This window comes from Dendrobates tinctorius, unplaced genomic scaffold, assembly GCF_039654945.1.
Source record: "Dendrobates tinctorius isolate UK_male_01 unplaced genomic scaffold, ASM3965494v1 ptg000177l, whole genome shotgun sequence".
NCBI lineage: Eukaryota > Metazoa > Chordata > Amphibia > Anura > Dendrobatidae > Dendrobates > Dendrobates tinctorius.
Genome location: NW_027361844.1, coordinates 18,972,217 through 18,995,824, shown reverse-complemented (window position 1 = coordinate 18,995,824; position 23,608 = coordinate 18,972,217). Strand labels below are relative to the sequence as shown.

The following is a 23,608-nucleotide window of genomic DNA, read 5'->3' as shown; positions in this document are numbered from 1 at the left end:
TGGACTCCTGCTGTGTAGCCGCAGGAATCTGACGCCTAACAATAAGACGCACTGGACCATAAGACATATCCAAAATTTCGAGGTATAAAATAGCCAAAAAAAGATTTTTATAAGATGGCGGTCCGTCTTATCGGCCGCATTTAAGGTATCTTACCTGAGGGCCGGTGGTGGTAGAGTGGAGTCACAGGAGGCATGGTCCCTTCCTCAGGTAGAAGGGGGCAGCAGAAGTGGAGCAATGCTGCAGTCCCGGGGACTCCCAGCAGTGCGATACTGCGGGTCCGGTGTCGGCGGTGAGGCAGAGCAGAGTGCGTTGCATGGATGCATGGAGCAGGGTCCCTTCCTCAGAATGCTGGTGGCAGAAATGTGGCGATGCTGCGACCCAGTGTCCACGGTGAGCAGAGCCAAGGGCATCATTGGTTTCAAGGCAGCCATTTTCCAGAAGCCAAGGAACACCGAGATCTCAATGTGCGCAAGCGCGGCCTCCGGTGGCCATTTTCCTGAAGCCTGCAGCTTCAGGAAAATGGAGCGCGAGAAGCCCAGCTGAGATCTCAATCCGCGCACACGCCACCTCCGGCGGCCCACGGCTTCAGGCAGATGGCCGCAGGGAAAACATTGATGCACTCTGCACTGCTCACCGCCGACACCAAGCTTCAGCATCGCCACACTTCTGCCGCCGCCGGTACCCTGAGGAAGGGGTGCTGCTACACCACTGCTGCATCCCCCTAGTAAGCCTGCTTTTGGACTATAAGACGCACCCCCCCTTTTCCCTCACAAATATTCAGGGGAAAAAGTGCGTCTTATAGTCCGAAAAATATGGTATATCATACCATAATGCTTATAGTGACACGTAAGAAAAATATCTATAGCAGTAAAGAATAAACATTTTGCACAACATATCATTATTATATAACATTATCATCTGAGCTCACTGCATCCAATATAGGACTTTCCAAATCAATGTTTCAGATAGTAATTTCTCTTAATGTGAATCTGGCAACTGTTTCATGCTGTTTGAACCATAGGAATCATGAATCAGACACTGGTTATGTAATTTTAGCCAGTTATGTTTTACTTTAAAACAGCGTGATGCATCAGAGAAATTATAAATTTAAGGCCGGGTTCAGATGGCCATACTGAAACTTAGGCCAAAAAATTGCGGATGGTACAGGCTCTGTGTTCAGCTCAGTGTTCATGTCCACATATCACTGTGGCATTAAAGGGGTTGTCTGAACTCTGAAGCTACATGTCTCCAGTCACTCTATGTGGCTGAAGACTTGTGAATTGTGAATCCTCACATCATACGCACTGCGCGCTCTGTGGATTCTACGGAGCTGGGAGCAGGCCGTCACATGACCGCAAGTATGTGATTCTCATACTTCTGACCATATTCCGATTAGATTGTGTGCGACCATTCACTTGCATTTAGGACGTCATGGCCATCTAGTTAGCATGTGACCGCATTTATGCAAATCATAAACTTGTGGTCATGCGCCAGCCACTCCCGGCGCTAGAGAATCCTCACAGTGGAAAGTGCAAGCGATGTGAGGTTTCTCAAGTCTGCAGACTTGTAGTTTGAGACCGGACAACCCCTTTAACATACACTAGTCTGGTTTGTAAATCACACCAAAGTAGTGCATGCTGTGATTTTTTTTCACATGGATATTTGGTCTGTGTGAAAGAAATTGTTATCTGAACACCCATGTTGATTTACATTAGTCAGTGGGCTGTCTGATTTTTACTCGGACAGGACACGTTCATGCATTTTGCTTGTCTGAATGCGCCCTTAAAGCCAGCCAGTGACCATGTGGTTTGGTTGACTAATGTCATGATCTGCTGAGTTTGTGTGATCAGGTAGTTCAGAGGTTAATCTGGACAGCCTCACTCTGAGATTCTGGGAGGCTTTTTATAGCCTCATTGTGGGCTCACTCCTTGTTGCTTATACTCAGACCCTTGGCCGAGTGTGTGACCCTTGGTGTGCTTTGTGACTGTGATACTTTGTGCTTGCTTGGTTTTGATCCGGTTCTGTCCCTGTTACGAGTTCTGCCTGTTCCTTTTGTACTGCTCTGCTATTCCCGTGTATGACTCTTTTGCCTTGGACCTGACTACTCTCTGACTGCCTCCCTTGTACTGCGTTGCAATCTCTGTGTATGATTCATTGCTTACGTTTTGACTATTCTCTGCTTGTCCCTCTGGTACTGCGCTGTCCTCCCCGTGTATGACCCCCGCTTGTCTGACCTGAGTTTCCCTAGCCTTTGCTCCAGGATTCCTGTAATAGAACCCTATCCTGCAGCAGGACGCTAAGCCACGCCCCCTGTGGTCACATGAACCGTAGGTCCTTGTACTGCTAAACTACTCTCAGTGTCGCAGGTCCTGTTGTCTGAACTTTCCCTGCAGTTTCAGACCCCGGGTCCTCCCGTAGTCTGGGTGAGTTACCCTGTTCAGCCGCGGCAGTCTGCCGGCGCTGACAGGACCCTGATAACTAATCATCAAATCAGACGTCTTCCCATCCTCACAATCTGGCCATGTTCACACAGTCAGTGTTTGGTCAGTATTTTACATCAGTATTTGTAAGCCAAAACCAAAAGTGGGTGAAAAATACAAAAGTGGTGACATGTTTCTCTTATACTTCTCTGATTGCTCCAGTGCTGATTTTGGATTACAGATACTGAGGTAAAACACTGAAAAACTCCTGAACATGTGAAAGTGGCCTTAGACTGACAGGTCTCTCTATGAAAATCTGATAGGAAGAGACCTCTCAGTCTAACTGATCAGAAAGAAGCTGGGGGAACCTGCCTCCTGGCCTAGTCATCTGTTTCCTGGCCATACTTAAGAGTTTTAGAGTAAAACTTGGATGTATGACATGCAGGTCTCTGATTGCTGCCTGTTAATGCAGTAAGAATCCGCCGTCCCCGTCCCTTTAAATAACGTCTAGTGTACTCCTTTCACTACCCGGAGATATTGCAGTGTATCCGACATGCCAAGATTCGAAACCAGAAGAATGATGACATTTGCAGAATTGCATTAGAGGCATTTTAGAGCCATTTATGAAATTAAGTAAAAATTAAACTTGGCGGCACCAGTACTTAGGTCAAAGCAATTTTATTTAAAATACTGGAGTAGAAATTTTTTTTCTTACGATGGCCAACACCAAAGTTTTTCTTTATATTCTTTTTCTTTATTGTCCCTCCATACTTTGCAGCAGGAAAATGTTTAGCAATTTAGTTTCTTTGTAAGCGGTATACTTTCAGAGTAAACCTCAACACACTGTCTAATGTCATTTTTTTACACAGTTTGCCAAAATTACAAGACTGTGCTTATAGTATCAAAGTCTTTGGTTATTTGAGTGCTAGGCAATGACTTCAGGTACTCCAGGTGTCTTCTAGCATCCTCTTGGTTGTGTCTCACATAATAAACCACATATGTTATCACCATAGTAAACCAACCAAACATAGTAATGAACATGGCCACGTCAGTGGTCCTATGGTGGATATTGCAAAAATTAATGCCTGAGTCTAGAACTTGGATTAAAGGTTTACCCACATATTCCTCCTGTACCGAAGTCTGGCAGGAAATGTCATTAACTGTGTCTGGGTCCAGATTCAGTTCCCTTAACATCTCCTGAAGAGAACAGTCACAATGTAAAGGATTATTAGAAAGGCGGATTTTGCCTTTCAGATTGGCCAATGCTTCTTTGGGAATACTTTGAATCTGATTTCCAGACAAATCCAGAAGCCTCAAACCATCAGTAAGTCCTTTAAAAGCAGACAGTTCAATTTTCTCAATGGAGTTCCGAGAAAGGTCTAGTTCTTGGAGATGACTCAAGTCCTTAAATGCATTGTTGGGTACCTGTTGAATCTTGTTTGCATCAAGCTTTAAAGAAACTGTGTCCATAGGAAGGTCTATTGGAATTTCCTCCAGGTTTCTTGAGCTACATTGGACCACCACAGCTCCATTGTTGTCTGAACACTGACAGCTTTTGGGGCAAGAAACAATGAATTGGAAATGGAAAAAGAACAGCAGAAGACCTCGGTTGAATATAATGTCTGTACACTTTGATGTCTGCTCTGCTGGGTGCATCTTATAGAGGTACACATACATTGGATAGACTATTACCTCTCTTCTGCAAAACACACACTTAAGTCATACTTGATTATAACTGTGCAGTCGACCCAGTAGGAATTCTCCTGTCAGTAGCAATGATGAATACTTATTTCTGCAGCAACCTGTGAAATAAAAAGGAAATATCATTTTCAACTTCAGTTTTATGTTCCATGTCATCAATGTATGCAGAACATTATACAAGTCTATACATAATATCGAGCGCATGTGTCTCTGCCACTTCAATAAACATAGAATACATAGGTCAATTTAATAGCAATCTGTATGCTGCAACGGGACTGTTTATCTAAGGAATGTCTAAGGACACAGAAGTGCTCTTTTTTATATTGCTTTAGTAATGTGATGAACAGAAAAGTATGAAAATGGGGGAAAAGAATGAAAATGTCAAGCAGAAAATGTAGGACTCTTAAGATTTGGTTTCCAAATATGTGGTCGTTCCTGTCTAGAATAGTTTTGCAAATAAATTGCCAAAAAATGAATCTACACAGCAACAAAATGCAGCAAAGAAAATCTCCAGATATATTATGGAACTTCTTTTTCTCTAGGAACATCTTCCCTGGAAATAAGAAATGACAGTTATACTCTTCAATATATTTAAGAAATTCAACTTTTGTTTTTGCAGTTCACAAAAATGTTTTAAAATGCTATCTAATGTGAAGAAAAGTTTTTACGCAACCTTGGACGGCCCCACTGAAAACCAGAATATTCTACCCTTTCCACGGAGCACAAGGATAGACTACAGTAGCTCCTACGGTTAAATGGTGGATTTATCATAGATGCATGATATGAGAGGCTGTGCTTGCAGCTTCTCTTTCACCAGTGGTTCTCAGCTTGGACAGTCGCATCTTGGCACCATCCAGGTTGAAGACTAATTCTCCCCGAGACATAGATTACAGCGTGGGACAGAATGACCGACAGGTATGGTATATTGTTGTTTTTTTAATTTTAGGTTTACTACAGGAGATCGAGGGCTTCGGTGGAATTAGGCAAGGCCATAAGTATGATTCAATTGAGATTATTAAAGGAGTCTGTGTCTTTTTTTCTCTTAAAGGACTTTTTTCTGGGTGTCTGTGTTTTCTTACAATGTGACTATGGGGTTAGTAATGGTGGCGTGTTATTGACACCTCCCCATTACTAACCTCGGGGCTTGATGTCACCAGACAATACAAAAGTGACATCAACCCCCCAACTATTACCCCACTTGCCACCGCTACAGGGCCGTATGTCATTTCCCCATTTTAATAGCCAGTAAAAACTAAGTATACAGTTGTGAGCTGATATAAATAGCCTGGGAAGCTCCATGAGTATTACCCCCTTCCCAGGCTATAAACATCTGCCCCCAGTCGTTGGCTTTCCCTCTGCTGGTTATGAAAATTGCGCAGGAGCCCATGCCATTTTTTTCTGAAAAATAATCTTTTATTAATTAAATACATATACAGTAATTTGCACACACACTGTAATAATTGTATTTGTCACTGACATCTATATATCTACGTATTCTATTTGTATTTACTGTATGTAATCCATCTCTTCTATCCTGCCGACTCTTGCAGGGATTTTACAGAACACAGAATTACCGGCTTTTCTTGTCTCTATCTCTCTATGCAATATAAATACATATATACACTCACTGGCCACTTTATTAGGTACACCATGCTAGTAAGGGGTTGGACCCCCTTTTGCCTTCAGAACTGCTTCAATTCTTCGTGGCAGAGATTCAACAAGGTGCTGGAAGCATTCCTCAGAGATTTTGGACCATATTGACATGATGGCATCACACAGTTGGCGCAGATTTGTCGGCTGCACATCCCTGATGCGAATCTCCCGTTCCACCACATCCCAAAGATGCTCTATTGGATTGAGATCTGGTGACTGAGGAGGCCATTTGAGTACAGTAAACTCATTGTCATGTTCAAGAAACCAATCTGAGATGATTCGAGCTTTATGACATGGCGCATTATCCTGCTGAAAGTAGCCATCAGATGTTGGGTACATTGTGGTCATAAAGGGATGGACATGGTCAGCAACAATACTCAGGTAGGCTGTGGCGTTGCAACGATGCTCAATTGGTACCAAGGGGCCCAAAGAGTGCCAAGAAAAAATTCCCCACACCATGACACCACCACCACCAGCCTGAACCGTTGATACAAGGCAGGATGGATCCATGCTTTCATGTTGTTTACGCCAAATTCTGACCCTACCATCCGAATGTCGCAGCAGAAATCGAGACTCATCAGACCAGGCAACGTTTTTCCAATCTTCTACTGTCCAATTTCGATGAGCTTGTGCAAATTGTAGCCTCAGTTTCCTGTTCTTAGCTGAGAGGAGTGGTACCCAGTGTGGTCTTCTGCTGCTGTAGCCCATCTGCCTCAAAGTTCGACGCACTGTGCGTTCAGAGATGCTCTTCTGCCTACCTTTGTTGTAACGGGTGGCAATTTGAGTCACTGTTGCCTTTCTATCAGCTCGAACCAGTCTGCCCATTCTCCTCTGACCTCTGGCATCAACATGGCATTTCCGGCCACAGAACTGCCGCTCACTGGATTTTTTTTCTTTTTCGGACCATTCTCTGTAAACCCTAGAGATGGTTGTGCGTGAAAATACCAGTAGATCAGCAGTTTCTGAAATTCTCAGACCAGCCCTTCTGGCACCAACAATCATGCCACGTTCAAAGGCACTCAAATCACCTTTCTTCCCCATACTGATGCTCGGTTTGAACTGCAGGAGATTGTCTTGACCATGTCTACATGCCTAAATGCACTGAGTTGCTGCCATGTGATTGACTGATTAGAAATTAAGTCTTAACACACAGTTGGACAGGTGTACCTAATAAAGTGGCCAGTGAGTGTATATGTGTGTGTGTGTCACTGACATCTATATATCTATGTATTCTATATGTATATATCTATTCTATCTATTCTATTCTAACCTATCAGTGTGATTTTACTGTACACCACACTTGATTTGCCGGCTTTTCAAGGGACACTGATGCATAAACATCGGACAGCACTCGCATGGTCGGTGTGGTGTTCGATTTTTTTCTCACACCTATAGGCTTGAATTGGGGAGATTCAGGCAATATATGCGTAAAATCGCAGCATGCTTCAATTTTATATGCACGTAGAATACACATGAGAAAAAATACAGTGATGTGAGCTGCCCCATAGATTAACACTGGTCCAAGTGCTATGTGTTATCGCATAGCACTCGTCCGTACTCTATGGTAGTGTGACCCCGGCCTTAGAGTATGCCCGTATCCTACAGAATTTGGAAGAATCATGACAATATGTTTTTACATATGTAAACGGCTCAAATTATCAATAATTATTGATACCTTTTGCAAACTCTTTCAAGACCACATGGTCATTGCATGCAACTAACAAAAAATAATTTTCCTATCTCTGGATCAATAAATGCGGGATCCTATGTGCCCCTTTAAATTTTTAGCCTTTTATCCCAGGAAAGGCATGTGTCACAGAGTGACTGACCAGTGCGACACGACACAATGGTTGGTCAGTCACCAAACGGCACAACAACACAATGCCAATGGAATAGGGGAGAGGAAGGCCCTGACAATAGGGAATCAGGGACGATCACCTCCTGAGCTCCACCCTGAGCCTGTCCCTGTTCTCACCTAACACCCTATGCAGGTCCTTCCCCCTGCTGATGTCAGGATACCTCGTCCTTATTTGTCACCTAGATCTTCCCTGGCTAGTGCACTGGCCGGCAAGGAGCTCTAGCCTCACCTCTGCAGATAAAACACACAAGGGGAAGTGACAGACACCAAAGGGAAAGGTAACAAAAATACAACACTTAGCTTGTGCACACAGCTGCTTAACGCCACACCACAGATAGCACAGCAACAGGACTCCAAACACCAGACTTGGCTGACACCAGAGAGCTGCTTCTGCAAAGGTTGGTCTCCAAAGAGGAACTGTATCACCAACAGTCAGCTGATGCAACAGGTGACCTTTTAAAGGATGTGGGAGTGGTCACCAACAACGACAGCTGACCCATCAGCACTACAGTAACACCAGCATGCCACCAGGGAAAAACTATTTAACCCCCAATGGCCTGAAAGGAAAAAAGTTTTAATGTGAGAGGAACTAGAGCTGCCACTAATCTAAAAATTGATTGTGACGGCATGTTTGATAAATATTAGGTTTAGGGTCCCACCAGAGTAAAGTTGCCTTGCTGTGGCTGGTGGGCACACATGAAATGGCCAATTTATGCGCTATGTACATGTATGCGCTATGTACTTTCAGTTTATGAGTATACTATATATGGCGGGCAATTTAATTATTGTATATTCAATGTTTGCATACATCTTGTTATATTCAGAATGTATGGGAGAGGGAAAAATTAGATATTTTTCTATCTACTGGCTAACACAGTATGAAAATTTATATCTTTCCTGTATCAGTTTGAAGTTTAAAAATTTGTATTTCATTGAGATAACACTTTTAAAATATAAAATTAAATTTGTGAATTTTATGTAATTTTGACCTAGTGACATATACAGTATACGGAATGGCAAAAGACTTTTTTAAAGCTTCTCTGGAAGCGAGGTCTCTTTATTCTATGGCTTGCCGGTCTAAATATAGCACCCTTTAACTATGTTAGAAAATCAGTATAATACCAATTAAAGCCATTTTGCCTATCCTGGGGTTCTCTGGTCACTTGTATTCTGTGAGATTCTTAGCACCACTCATTTGTTCTGCTGCACCATCTCTTTGGAAAAGTCTCTGGCTGTTGCCGTGTGATGTGCGGCTTCTCTATGAAATCCTGAGGCTGAAAGGAACTCATTTCATTAAAAATTTCTTGTCAGATGCTGTTTAAACAAACTCATTATAGGCAGCAAAACAGTTCCCATTCTGCAGCCTTTCATGTGTGTGATATAAATCCTGGAATAATAAACCAGGATTAGCTATGGAATTTCATTATATATATATATTTTTAATTTTTAAGTAAAATATTTTTATAACGTGCGGTAAATTAGAAGTTGAAGAACGAGGATAAGTTAATGAGTCTAAACAAATCATTGCCCTTAAAGGCTAGTTAATAAAAAGAAATCTACTGATTGCATTAGTTTATTAGAGACCTTCATTCATACTTCATTTGACAGCTTGTTTATTCTGTAATACATACAACACCTTAGAAGTCGAGACAAACGTAAGTAATGAATATTAATGGCGCATTTGTTCTTAAGGAAAAATATACAAGCAAACGTGAGTTATACAGCATAGACATGAGTTATTTTTGAAGCAAATACTGCAAAGATGATGTATAACACCTAATATAATACATTTAATATATTACGTGTAGAGATGAGCGAACCAGAACTTAGTGTCAGGTGCTTAATGTTGGGGATCCGAGGGAGAAAAGAGAGAGATATGGTACTTAGGAGTAAAGTTTGGATCATGTGTCATGGGTCCACACATAACTAATTATGTGCTATATGAAATATATACATTTTTTGAGAACTTGTTCCTAAAAAGTTTCTAAACTTTCAAATAAAGTCATGGAATACTGGAAATCACAGGATGGATAGACATATTAATGATAGGAAAATTATGGAATAATGGAAACAAAATTTTCCAAACATCTTGATATATTCAGTAGCAAGTATGAGCGCCAAGCTCAGAAATTCCCACACTGACACACTTTGGCTGCTAACAATGAGGACTCCCTCTCTTTGATGTGGGCTCCGACGGTGAGCCCACATCTTTCCTGGCACATGTCAGCTGTTTTGAACAGCTGACATGTGCCCGGAACAGCCGCGGGTTGAATTGCGATCCACCCGTGGCTATTAACCAGTTAAATGCTACTGTCAAACGCTGACAGCAGCACTTAACGTGTATTTCCAGCAATCGCGCCGGAAATCCACCCATTGGTGACCCCGTCATGTGATCGCGGGTCATCGATGGGTTGGCATGACAACCAGAGGTCTCCTGTGCAGACCTCTATGGTTGTCACTGCCCGATTGCTATGAGTGCCACCCGATGGTCAGCACTCATAGCAAGTGAGGTATTCTGCTACATGCAGGTGATCTGATCATCGCCTGCATGTACCAGAGCCAATCGGATTATGGCAGCTTCTAGTCTACCATGGAGAATATTGAAGCATGTCAAAAGTGAAAAAAAAAGGTTTTGAAAAATATTAAAAATATATATATAAAAGCTCAAATCACCCCCCCTTTCACCCCATTCAAAATAAAACAATTAAAAAAAAATCAAACATACACATACTTGGCTTCGCCACATTCAGAATCGCCCGATCTATCAATTAAAAAAAGGATTAACCCGATCGCTAAACAGCGTAGCGAGAAAAAAGTTATATCGGCAGAATTAAATTTTTTTGGTCACTGTGACATTGCATTAAAATGCAATAACGGGCGACCAAAAGATCTGCACCAAAATGGTATCAGTAAAAATGTCAACTTGGCGCTCAAAAAATCACCCAACCCGAGATCACAAAAAATGGAGACGCTACGGGTATCAGAAAATGGTGCAATTTATTTATTTATTTTATTAACAAAGTTTGGAATTTTTTGTCACCACTTAGATAAAAAAGAACCTAGACATGTTTGGTGTCTATGATCTCGTAATGACCTAGAAAATCATAATGGATGGTCAGTTTTAGCATTTAGTGAACCTAGTAAAAAGAAAAACAAAAAACTCACTGTTAGATGGCACTCTTTTTGCAATTTCACCGCTCTTTGAATTTTTTTCCCGTTTTCCAGGACTCAATATGTTAAAACCAGTAGTGTCTTTCAAAAGTACAACTTATCCTGCAAAAAAACAAGTTCTCACATGGCCATATTGACAGAAAAAATAAAGTTATGGCTCTGGGAAGAAGGGGAACAAAAAACGAATAAGCAAAACCAAAAATAACTCCGGTCATGAAGGGGTTAATAGTTGTGTAAGGCGTCAGGACTGTTCTGCACTTGGGCATGGAACTTATCAAGACCCACTGCTGGTAACTCCTTTTGCAATTGCTGCCCAATCATGTGCCAGATGTGCTCCATAGGAGACAAGTCCATAGATGTTGCAGGCTGAGTCATAGCTATTAGTTAAGCTCAAAGGGGATGAAATTTCTGAATGAAACCAAACCAGGTAGCCATGTTTACAACTATAGTGGCACAACTTTATCATTGGTATAAGGGAATCTCAACAAAAGACCATGCTGTTACTGAAAATAAATCTCTATATAAAGACCAAGACTGACATTACACCTTGGTGAATATATAGTGCTAGATACTAGTACTGTAGAACATGTAAGAGATTCCAGTACAGTTATAGATAGTGACTCACAAGTAACATTCTTTCTGATGGTGTCATTCAATTTTCCTGTTTTTCCCATCTTGACCCAGACCGACATGACAACTTTTTCCAGCCTCGACTCATGTGCAGAATTTACATCAAAGACACATTTACCTTCTCACATTTCAAGCACAATCCCCATCTATTACCAACCTGCACAAACTCTTCATCATGGTGTCACCCCAGCGCTGAGCTGCTATTGCGTGTGTCACAAAACAATGCAACACAAAACAGTGCTCCTCTTAGTGCCCAACCTAATAATGCACTTCACTGTGCCCTTTGCAGAGTAAAATGCTTTGTTTGTGCACTCTAAATGATAAAATTGCCTCCCTAGAAAATATGAATGCCCTGTACAAGCGCTCAAGAAATCAGTTCTTATATTTTACCCCATAAGAATAAGTGTCCATTTAAAATTTAATGTCACCTGAGTACCCCCATGTACATTAATAATGTCCACTGATGTCCCTCACTTACAGCTCCACACCACTAAACAAAGCATGATCTAATCACAGTTGCCTCATACACAGTAGGATGCATCCACAGCTCCCCTATTCAAAGTATGGTGTCCCCATAGCTCCTCTATATTCATCATTTACTGTACGATAGGCCCACAGCTCCCTTATGCACAGTATGATGGGTCCACAGTTACCATATACACAGTATAATGGGCCAACTGAGGTAGGATGGGTCAGTAGCTGCTCTATGAACAATATCAGGGGCCCAAATTTTCCCTATACACAGTATGATTCCCCCACACCTTCCTAAACACAATATAATGCCTCTCACACTTTATAATGCCTGTTGTGCTTGATGTCGATCTTTGCCGGCACAGAGTGATCATGGACCACACCTGTCGGAAACTCAGTAGCTTTCACTGATGTTACGTTGACAAAGCAGCAGCTTGTCTCCTACTGTCTTCCACTCTGTTCTACTGTGGGGGTGTGACTGCCAATGTCATGCTGATTGTCATCCGACTCTTTACTGCCTAACTGTGGTGAGCCGGCTGTCAATCAGCATGATGTTGTCAGTCATGCCCCATTGACAGAGCAGCCAGGAAGGAGACAAGCTACTCTATTGACATGGAGCAGCTGAATCACCGGCAAGAGCAATCGGTGATCGCTCTGAGTCGGCACCGGGTAGACTAAGCAGATAGTTGCTTCTGTTAGCAACTACTTGCCTATTAGTTGTTCGGTGCATAGTAAAAAAAAAATAAAATAGTACTGGACAACCCCTTTCACTGTATTGCCCAATACAGAAACAGTTAAGTGTGGTGGTCACTCCAGGTGGGAGACTGCACCTTCTTCCCCCATGGTAGCTACTCTACTGGCCATGGTAGCATATTTAATCAATGTAGACTGCTCATAGTACCAATAGAAATACAGTATACATACACATATACTATCTACGCTCCTTTTACTAGATTGTTTAAGTGATAGAAGATGCAATCTATATATATAATGCTGAGTATGTATGTGTGTGTATGTATCAAGCCCTGCCCACTCCACATAGCCACACTCACTCCACACACAAAGCCCCATCTACACAGCACATGTTGTTCGCGCACACGGGGGTGAGACACATTCACCTTAGAAGCCACCCTGCAAAACTCACCGGCTGCGATGTCCCAGCCGCTGCGAGCTACAATTAGGGCCGCCGCCTTCAGAGTATCAGTGCGCTGCAGGCACTGGCCACATCTAGCTCCATCATGTCTAGAATGGACTTGCTTCTGTGAGGCATGACGTCAAGGGAAAGGTAGGAGCCCCATGGATTACATCGCTGTGCGCATAACAGGAAGTTGCTGTGCACGTGTGAGGGGAAGAGAGGAGTGAGGTTAAAAAGAGAGGAGTGAGGGGAAAATGAGAGGAGGGGAAATGTGACGAGCGTCAGCTTGCGCTGAGTCATTTTTCTTTAGAGAGTGGACCCTCTGGGCCGTGGCACCCACCCACCTAGGGCGAGCTGACCTTGTGAGAAGCCACCCCCTATACAGGGAGTGTCAGGGGCAAGACCAAGGGGGTAAGCCACCACGACATCTGGGACCAGACGGCCGGCTCACGGAAGCAAGACAAGGCGAGACAAGACATAAGTTCAAGATAACTTCATTACGGAACAGTTCAGGGTAACAACAGGCGCAAAATGTGAACACATAGCAAGGAGCGTGCAGGGCACGCCAAGGTCCAAGACATGGTACGTGCAAGATGGTAGGCCAAGGCACGATAGCATCGGACTCCGGACATCTGGCAACGCTCGACATGATCAGGGCATCAGGCTGCGGACATCAACTCCGGACATCAGGCCGCAGTCATCAGGCTTACGATCTCTGGCAGCGATCGGCAGGTTCCGGATATCCGGCAGGCAAACCAGGGTTCGATGCAAGGAGACAAGACAAGTTAGAGACACGATGCATGTTAAGGAACACGCCAGGGTCAGGTCCAAGGCAGCATCCTGCGCGTGTAGAGAGATACACCAGGGACAGGTACTAGGACGGAGGCCTGCGCGTGTAGAGAGACACGCCAGGGACAGGTACAGGGATGGAGGCCTGCGCATGTAGAGAGACACGCCAGGGACAGGTACTAGGACGGAGGCCTGCGCGTGTAGGGGACACGCTAGGGACAGGTACAGGGACGGAGGACTGCGTGTGTAGAGAGACACGCCAGGGACAGGTACTAGGACAGAGGCCTGCGCGTGTAGGGGACATGCCAGGGACAAGGATAGTGCAAGAGGGCATGACAGGTTACATGGCAAAACCTGCGCGTACTTTTATAGAAGCACTGGGAGGTATGCCAAGGAGCAGGCGAGGACCTGCGCATGCTTTAGAGCGCACGTAGAGCACAGTGCAGAAACAGCGTGAGGTGCAAGGAAGCACAGAGAGCACGGCTGGGGCACTGGCTAGCTGGACGGGCTGCAGCACTGACAGACGGGCAAGACTCCAGCGAACCCGGCTGAGGCATAGCAGGCGACACAGCTGTGACTGACCAACGAGCACAGCTGAGGCACAAGCAGGTGGGCACGGCTAGGGCGGGCACAGCTGAGGCACAAGCAGGAGGCTAGGAAGGCCAGGCTCATGCAAAGAGCACACGAAGCAACAAAGCAAGGCAAGACAAGAAACAAGACAGAGACTAGGCAGAGTACGGAACCAGGAACGGAAGCATAGGCAGAAACACGGAATCAGGTCAGAGCAAGAACAGAGATAGCAGCGGAGCATAGGCCGAAGCCCAGAGCCGGGCCAAGGCAGAGCCTTGGGACTAGCCTAGAAATGTGCAAGACAGCACAATAGGACAGAGTCTAGCAGCGGAGCGTAGGCCGAAGCCCAGAGCCGGGCCAAGGCAGAGCCTTGGGAATAGACATGGAAAAGAGCACAAAAGGTAAGAGAGGAGGAATAGTGCGTGTGCCAGGGAGCACTACAGAGCACCATAGGAGAGAGCGAGGCAGAGCAAGCAAAGACAGAGACCATAGGGAGGTACAAGGCAGAGCAAGGCAAGGTACGGAACAAGGAACGGGAGCACTGAACGGAATCAGAGCAAGGAAGGACTACAAGGCAAAGCAGAGCAGTGACAAAACATGGCACGAAGGACAAACATTAGACAAGGCATGGGACAAGAGATGGAGTACAAGCACGGAGCGTGTGCAGAGACGCACGACAGGGCAGAGTGCAGGGGCACAGAATAGAGGGAGCGACCCAGCAGACCAAGCAGCCATGCAGGGAAGCAACACAATACTCAGGCCCTGAGCATAGGGAGGGGCGGTCTGATATAGGGCATTAGCACCTCCATTTCCGGGTCAGGACCAGGGGAGAACTTCCAGTTCACTCCTACAGAATCACAGAGAGCAGTCACATGACCAGGGATTCCAGACATGCAGAGATGATTGTAGAACCAGACAGTGCTGGAACCTAGGAAAGGTCACATGATCAGGGGTTCCAGACATGCAGAGATGATTAAAAAAAACAAAAAAACTGAACTGAAGTAGAATTGAATGACATGCATGATGTAAAAGCATGTTCACATTGGCCATAAAAGCAAGCAAAACCAAAGGAAAAAAACAATGTATGCATATACCCTAATAAAAATAAATAAGTAAAAAAGCAAGTGCATTAAATAACATAAGGTACTTAATAAACACTATTTTGATCAAAAAAGTAGTGGTGGGACAGCTTTATACTTTTTGAGCAAAATAGTGTTTACTAAGTACCCTATGTTATTTAATGCACTTGCTTTTTTACTTATTTATTTTTATTAGGGTATATGCATACATTGTTTTTTCCTTTGGTTTTGCATGCAGAGATGATTGCAGAACCAGACAGTGCTGGAACCTAGGAAGGACACATGATCAGGGGTTCTTGGAACACAGAGATGATCACAGAAGGCAGAGCAGAAATGCAGGCATCTTGCAGCCCAACAGTCATGAGGTGAGTGTGCACACTGCTCTAGGGAACATGCAGGATACCAGACATGAGATGCGCGTGCACACCGCTCCAGGGGTCATGAGGCAAAACAGACATGGCGGACATGACAGACATGGCGAGCATGACAGAAAAATAGTGGAGTGAGGGGAAAATAGTGGAGTGAGGGGAAAATGAGAGGAGTGAGCTGAAAATAGTGGAGTGAGAGAAAATAGTGGAGTGAAAGGAAAATGAGAGGTGTGAGGTGAAAATGAAGAAGTGTGAATGGAAAATGAGAGGAGTGAGGGGAAAATAGTGGAGTGATTGGAAAAGGACAGGTGTGAGGTTAAAATGACAGGTGTGAGCAGGGAAAATGAGAGGTGTGAGGGGGAAAATAAGAGGAGTGAGGGGACAATGAAAGTTGTGAGGGGAAAATGAGAGATGTGAGGGGGGAAAATGAGAGAAGTGAGGTGCTGCTGCAGTATGAGGCTGTGTATATGTAAGGAGAAGACCCAGACCAGGCCTACCTACTCCGTGACGGATCCGGAACTGTCGGGGCTGTCACCCAGGTTTCATGGGGGAAATCTTAACGCTCTGGACCGACCTCTGCAACTAGGAGTAGGGGGTGTGGCTAAGAAAAAAGAGCCACAGCGCGTGGCAAATCAGTTTGTTGCTGTGGGAATGTGCATTGCACAGGACGGCAGAGTCAGGGCTTCTGCGGGGGGGGGCAACTGCCAGAGCGGGCAAAAACCAGCAGAGGCTAAAAGCTGTTAACAGAGACTTCTGACAACGACGTATACCTAGTCCCTTTTAACATAGCTGACCATGAGTGACAGGACGCCCAGTCAGGACATAAGCCTGCGCACGCACCGATGGGAAAATTGGGACACCACCTGTGAGGGGTTTCCCTTTGTACCTGAATCGGGTTGCTCATTGTCCCTGTACACTGACAGAGGGAAAGACTGTGCTCTGTCCGGCTCATCGTTTCCTGACACACCGATCACCGACAGGACCACAAGGAATCACCATCGCCACCAGGAGACAAGACGTCATCTTTTCCAGGACCATACCGGACCCCTTATACACCACTGCTTTGGCGCCAACGTCCACATCCTGAACTAACTGCATTCTGAAGTCGTCAGACTGATAAGTTTGCTATCCTTGAACTTCCTACCCTATGCTTCACACCCGCTTCCCCTGAGTTACGGCCCCTGTGTCCCTTTATACAGTTTTATCTGTTTTCTCCCTGCGAGGAGTATACCTGTTAAATTAAACCCCATGTTAACTCTTGCTCTGCCTCCGACCCGTTACTGTATCTTCCTACCTGCTCACATATAGAGAAGAGTGAGGCGCTGCAGGTGGAGGCTGTTTATAAGGCCACATTCACACGTTCAGTATTTGGTCAGTATTTTACCTCAGTATTTATAAGCCAAAGCCACGAGTGGGAGAAAAATACAGAAGTGGTGACGTGTTTCTAATATCTTTTTCCTCTGATTGTTTTACTCCAAGTTTTAGCTTACAAATACTGAGGTAAAAATACTGATCAAATAACGTGTGGACGAGGTATAAAGTAGAAAACTGTGGTGCTGCAGAAGAAGTAGGCTGTGCATACAATACGCTTTATTGCAATAAGTGCAATTTCTCTCGGGATCAAGTGTTTCCAATTGTATATTGAAGAGGAGTGTGAAGTGCTGCCGGAGGAGGCGGCTATAAGGAGAAAAGCTGTGCTGCAGAAAAATGCTGTGTATAAAGGAGGAGCGTGAGGTGCTGGAGGAGGCTGTGCAAAAAGGAGCATGAGGTGCAGGAGGAATAAGGCCCCTTAACTGCCGCCATTAAAAGTCATACCGGCAGTCACTAAGGGGTTAATATTGTGTTAAAAAACCTTTTGCTTCAACAAAATGGCGCCGGTTGTATTCCATGTACTAGTGCGGGAGCGTTGCTATGTTCAACAGCGACAATTTCTTTTTCTTGTGCGTGTTCCCCCACTAGTCCTCGGAACACAGTGGGCTGCCATGTTGAGACTGAGAGCATTGCTTGTCGATAGAAGCTATTTCGCATGCGCCAGCACCATTTTGTTGAAGCAAAATTTTTCTTTTTTTGAAGACCATAATATTAAATGTGCAGGTGCAGTATTTAAAATAGGATGCACGTCACTAACCACAGTTAGTTACTATGACTGGACAACGCCGGGCTCTTCCGCTAGTATAAATATAAAACCGTCATCTCCGACAGAAATCTGCAAACAAATGTGCATACAGGTGTCATAGTACATACATGATAGTATCTAATATACATCAAGGTGGAAACAAGCAGCCTAATCAACGCAAAATTGGTGCTACCACAAAATATCCTGTAGATTTGCAATTATTTCCTAAACGTAAAGTACATATTACATTGATGGAAAAAACTAAAGTAAAAAAAAGACAAGGTGCACCTAAATCTTATACTCGTGTACATAAGGTTCTCTACATGGCTTTTGAATATTATTTAAAAGGTCATTTTTATAATTTAAAGGTGTTCTCATAGTGAAGCATAAGATCCAAAACGCTTTTCAAAATTATTCAATTGTATGTTTGAAATAGGAACTCTCAGCTTGAAATATTGCATTACCCGGTTCTCGTTTTAGATATAAGGATGCAAACACTTAAAAGCTAAAGTATTTATGTCCTGATATTGTAAATGGAAATTGGGTAATACAATACGTCAGGCTGAGAGCTCCCATTGAAGGAGTTAGGCCGGAGTCACACTAGCGATAAAATCGGACGAATGCAATGGGATGAAAAATCGCATTGCATTCGAACAAACGTTATTCAATGGTGCTGCTCCCTTCATGCGTTTTTTTATCGGATCTGTTCCTCGGACAGAGACAATCGCAGCATGCTGCGATTGTCACCGATTTTCGGATCGGATTCGCCAAAGCAAGTCTATGGATGCGATTAAAAATCGCATTGAAAACGCACCACACATGTGACTTGCGATTAAATCGCAAGTCTTCTCCTGGTCAACAGGAAATAGCAGAAGGCATGGCCAGGAAGCTTTGGGATGCAAATTTCTCTTGCAGCATAAAAAAAAAACGGAAGAACGCCTCCACGGAGTCCTCCATCATGTCCACGCCAGTCAATGTGGAAATGCTGATAGTTCTGGTCCAGGAGAGGCCAGAACTATGGGACCAGAGAGATCCCCACTATGCTGACCACACACGCAGGGAGGCAGTGTGGAGAAATATCAGTGCTCAGATGTTCACTGGATATGCCGCAAGACCTCAGGAGGAGCGGGAACAAATTAGTAAGTGAAATAATGTGTACACATAATCAATTCCCCAAATCTAATCTGCTCAATGTAAGTCCCAATATGTGTCGTCATTGCTCACATATCTGGACATATCTGGACATGAAGAATCTAATCAGGCAGGGAAAGGCTAATTATAAGAGAAAGATTGAACTGAAATTGTCACAGAAAAGGATTCATGAAGTCTGGGAGAGTCTAAAGTCTATATCTGGGCATAGACAGACTGTCTCCAGGATGGTTGTAGATAAAGAGGGGCTTAATTAACTTAATCTATTCTTTAACAGATTTAATCACACACTGGCTGCTCCTGCCCCTGCATACCATTCACACCTCTCTGCTACAATAACCTCACCCCCTTCTGCAACTTGTCAACTGAGCCAGGGTCTGTTCTTCACAAGTACCCAGGTTGCAAAAGAACTGGATAAGATAAAAGTTTTGAAGGCTGCAGGTCCTGACGGCATCAGTGCAAGGCTAATCAAAACCTGCGGGCACCAGCTGAGTGAGATCATTACATATCTGTTCAATATGAGCCTCAGAATAGGTATAGTACCACAACTGTGGAAAATATCGTGTGTGGTACAAGTTCCGAAGAAACCTTATCCGAAAGACCTTAATGACTATAGACCTGTAGCATTGACATCACACCTGATTAAGGTACTAGAGAGACTGGTTCTCACACGTCTCCGTCCTCTAGTGAGCTCGGATACGGACCTTCTCCAGTTTGCCTACAGGCCGGGCATTGGTGTGGATGATGCCATTATCCACCTTCTAGATAGGACTCTCTCTCACCTGGAGAAACCTGGGAACACTGTGAGAATAATGTTCTTCGATTTCTCTAGTGCTTTTAATACCATACAGCCAGGTCTACTGGGAGACAAGCTGGGCCTTGTTGGCGTGGACCTCCAACTCTCCACCTGGATCCTTAACTACCTCACGAACCGACCTCAGTTTGTAAAGGTTCGGGACAGTGTGTCAGACATATTGATCTGCAATACAGGGGCACCTCAAGGTACAGTTCTTGCCCCTTTTCTCTTCACACTGTACATTGCGGATTTTAAGTGCAACTCATCTAGCTGCTACTTGCAGAAGTATTCTGATGACTCTGCAATAGTAGGCCTCATCACAGGAGGAGATGAAAGAGAGTACAGAGATACTAACCAAGCTTTTGTGGAGTGGTGTCAGAGGAACCACCTTAGGATTAATTCCGGGAAGACCAAGGAATTGGTGGTGGACTTTCGCAAGGGAAAAAATCCACCAGTAGTGGTGAACATTCAGGGAAATGACATTGAGATAGTCGACACCTATAAGTACCTTGGTGTGATCCTCAATAATAAGCTTGACTGGGCCCATCACTTTGATGCAGTGTACAGGGAGGGCCACAGTAGGCTTTATCTGCTCAGAAGGCTGAGAGCCTTCGGAGTTAGGGGGGCACTCCTTGCATCCTTCTTCAAATCTGTTGTGGCATCAGTCATCTTCTTTGGTGTGGCGTGCTGGGGTAGTGGCATATCAACCAGGGACAGGAATAGGCTGGACAAACTGATTAGAAGGGCCAGCTCTGTCCTGGGATGCCCCCTTGATCCAGTTCAGGAAGTAGGCGACAGGAGGATACTGGCCAAGGTGAGCTACATGGTGCAGAATGATTCCCATCCCATGCATGAGACAGTGACAAAGATGTGCAGTACTGTCAGTGACCCGCTACTTCATCCTAAATGTGAGAGGGAGCGCTATCGAAAGTCCTTCCTTCCTGCTGCAGTTCGGCTGTATAACCAGCACTGTCCAAAACGGAGAACGACCCAAACAGTGAACTGATAGATCCAAAGTTGTGATAGTCCGGTAATATCTTTTTTTTTTTCCGTATATGTACCTACCTACTGTCAATGTAATGCCTTTATGCATCTGTATCTGTACTTGTTCCTGCCTTGCTGCTGTAATGCTCTGAATTTCCCCATGGTGGGACGATTAAAGGATTATCTTATTTCTTATTAATTACTCCACCATTTTTATTGTGTGCATATTTACAACATCTAAATTACAACTCCCTGAATGGTGGCACCATGACGAATTTGGCTTACAAAAATTTGAAATATTTAGCTAATTGTTGCCACCAAATGCAGTGCTCTCCTTGTTTTTTTGCCCGTATCTTAGCCACTATATACCTTTTTTTTTTAAACTCAAAACATCATAGATGTTCGCTTTATTACCACAGGTTTTTCTACATTTTGTTAGCAATTCTGTTGGTTAGAAGGTCCTTTGTAGTAGGCCTCAACCTTTTCCTTATTTTTTGTATTGGTGTGGAGCCAACAGGAATATAAATCATATCATTTGTAAAATGTGTGCCTAAGCATAGGTAAACCCTTGATACCATAGCCATATGTGTGGTGTAACAAAATCCTGTGCTTTTGTTCACATTGTAGTGACTGATGTGACAAGGCGTTGGCCCAGCTGCAGGGACACATATAGGAGGGAGGGACAGCTGAGGTCCCGTAGTGGAGCGGCCGGAACCACAAAGAGAAAATACCTCTACTTCGACCGCCTACATTTCCTTGCTCCTGTGATGGATCTGAGACCGTAAGTGCATGGTTTAATGTAGTACTTTGGATATTCTGTATGCAAAATTTAATTTATGTTATTTTTTCCATTGTAGCACCGAGTCAAACCTCACAGAGAGGGAGACGGGTTCCAACTCTGAGGTGGTGATTGATCCTGAGTCGGATGTTGCTGCAGGGTCCGGCCCATCTGCAGGACTTCCCAGAGCCACACCACCACCACCAAGATCACCACCACCAGAATCTGTTAGCCAGGCAGCACAGCATGATGACCGGGGCAACAGTAGCAGCCCCACCATGCCACTGGATCACTCTCCTCAGCCTTCGGCTCTACCACGATGAGGCAGGCGCAGGAGAGAAGGAGCACCTTTGGGAACAAGAATGCAGGTGGACCGAGGTGTATTGGACTACTTGTCCACATCTGCTCATGATGATGGGCTGGAGGCTTATGGGCTCAGTCTGGCACAGTATTTGAGGGCAATTCCCTGTGGGTACAGGCTGCATACGAGAGGGGCTCTCCAAATCGTTTTGGATGCCAGCACACCACCCAATAATCCCCGCAGTGTGTTTCAGTTTCTTGAAAGGTGGCAGCTGTCAGATGAGAATCAAATTGATAGGCTGGTTGGACTTGATGTGACAAGTCAACCATCCTTGGAACCTGTTCCTCCTCCTCCTCCTCCACGGGTGCCAACACCTCCGCCTCAGCCTGCCCACATCCCCAATGTGGCTCCACAGGTCCAATATATGGGCCAGGGCGCACATGCCCAATATGGCCACTTTAACGTACCCAATGTTGGTGGGTGGCCACAACATGGGTATGTTAGACATGGACATATTGGGGGATATGGGCAATTAGGGCAGCCCTACCAGGACTACCCACACCAATATCAAAATTACCCTTACCCAAACCCACAAATTGATCCTGGCAGGATGCAACAGATGGCACAGCCACCTGCCAGCGCACAGGGGGACAGATGTGGCCCAGCAACCAAGGCCAAATGTCCAAACAGGCCCCCCACCTTCACCACCCCCAAGCTACCATGACTTGTAGGTTTTCGTTTTTCCCTTGGTGTAATGTTTTGTACATGATGTTTAACCCCTTCATGACCCAGCCTATTTTGACCTTAATGACCTGGCCATTTTTTGCAATTCTGACCAGTGTCTCTTTATGAGGTAATAACTCTGGAACGCTTCAACGCATCCTAGCGATTCTGAGATTGTTTTTTCGTGACATATTGGGCTTCATGTTAGTGGTAAATTTAGGTCGATAATTTTTGCATTTATTTGTGAAAAAATCAGAAATTTGGCAAAAATTTCTCAATTTGAAAATTTTTAATTTTTATTCTGTTAAACTAGAGAGTTATGTGACACAAAATAGTTACTAAATAACATTTCCCACATGTCTACTTTACATCAGCACAATTTTGGAAGCAAAATATTTTTTTGTTAGGAAGTTATAAGGGTTAAATTTGACCAGTGATTTCTCATTTTTACAACAAAATTTACAAAACCATTTGTTTTAGGGACCACCTCACATTTGAAGTCACTTTGAGGGGTCTATATGGCAGAAAATACCCAAAAGTGACACCATTCTAAAAACTGAACCCCTCAAGCTACTCAAAACCACATTCAAGAATATTATTAACCCTTCAGGTGTTTCACAGCAGCTAAAGAAATGTGGAAGGAAAAAATGGACATTTTAGTTTTTCCAACACAAATTTCCTTTCAGCATCAATTTTTTCATTTTCACATGGGCAACAGGATAAAATGGATCCTAAAATTTGTTGGGCAATTTCCCCTGAGCACATCGATACCTCATATGTGGTCATAAACCACTGTTTGGGCGCACGGCAGGGCTCAGAAGGGAAGGAGCGCTATTTGACTTTTTGAATGGAAAATATGCTGGAATATTTAGCGCTTGCCATGTCGCGTTTGGAGAGTCGCTGTGTGCCTAAACA

The 23,608-nt window shown here is 44.3% G+C and overlaps 1 protein-coding gene across 2 annotated transcripts in view; it reads right to left on the bottom strand.

The window, feature by feature from the left end:
* Positions 1-3,083: 3,083 nt before the first annotated feature.
* Positions 3,084-23,608, bottom strand: part of LRRC3 (leucine rich repeat containing 3) — a 78,612-nt gene continuing 58,087 nt past the window's right edge. For both annotated transcript variants that reach the window (XM_073551566.1, XM_073551568.1), the window contains exon 2: positions 3,084-4,223. In XM_073551566.1, coding sequence (XP_073407667.1) covers positions 3,301-4,098 — 798 coding nt within the window. In that variant the 5' untranslated portion in view covers positions 4,099-4,223 and the 3' untranslated portion in view covers positions 3,084-3,300. The remainder of the gene's footprint in view (positions 4,224-23,608) is intronic.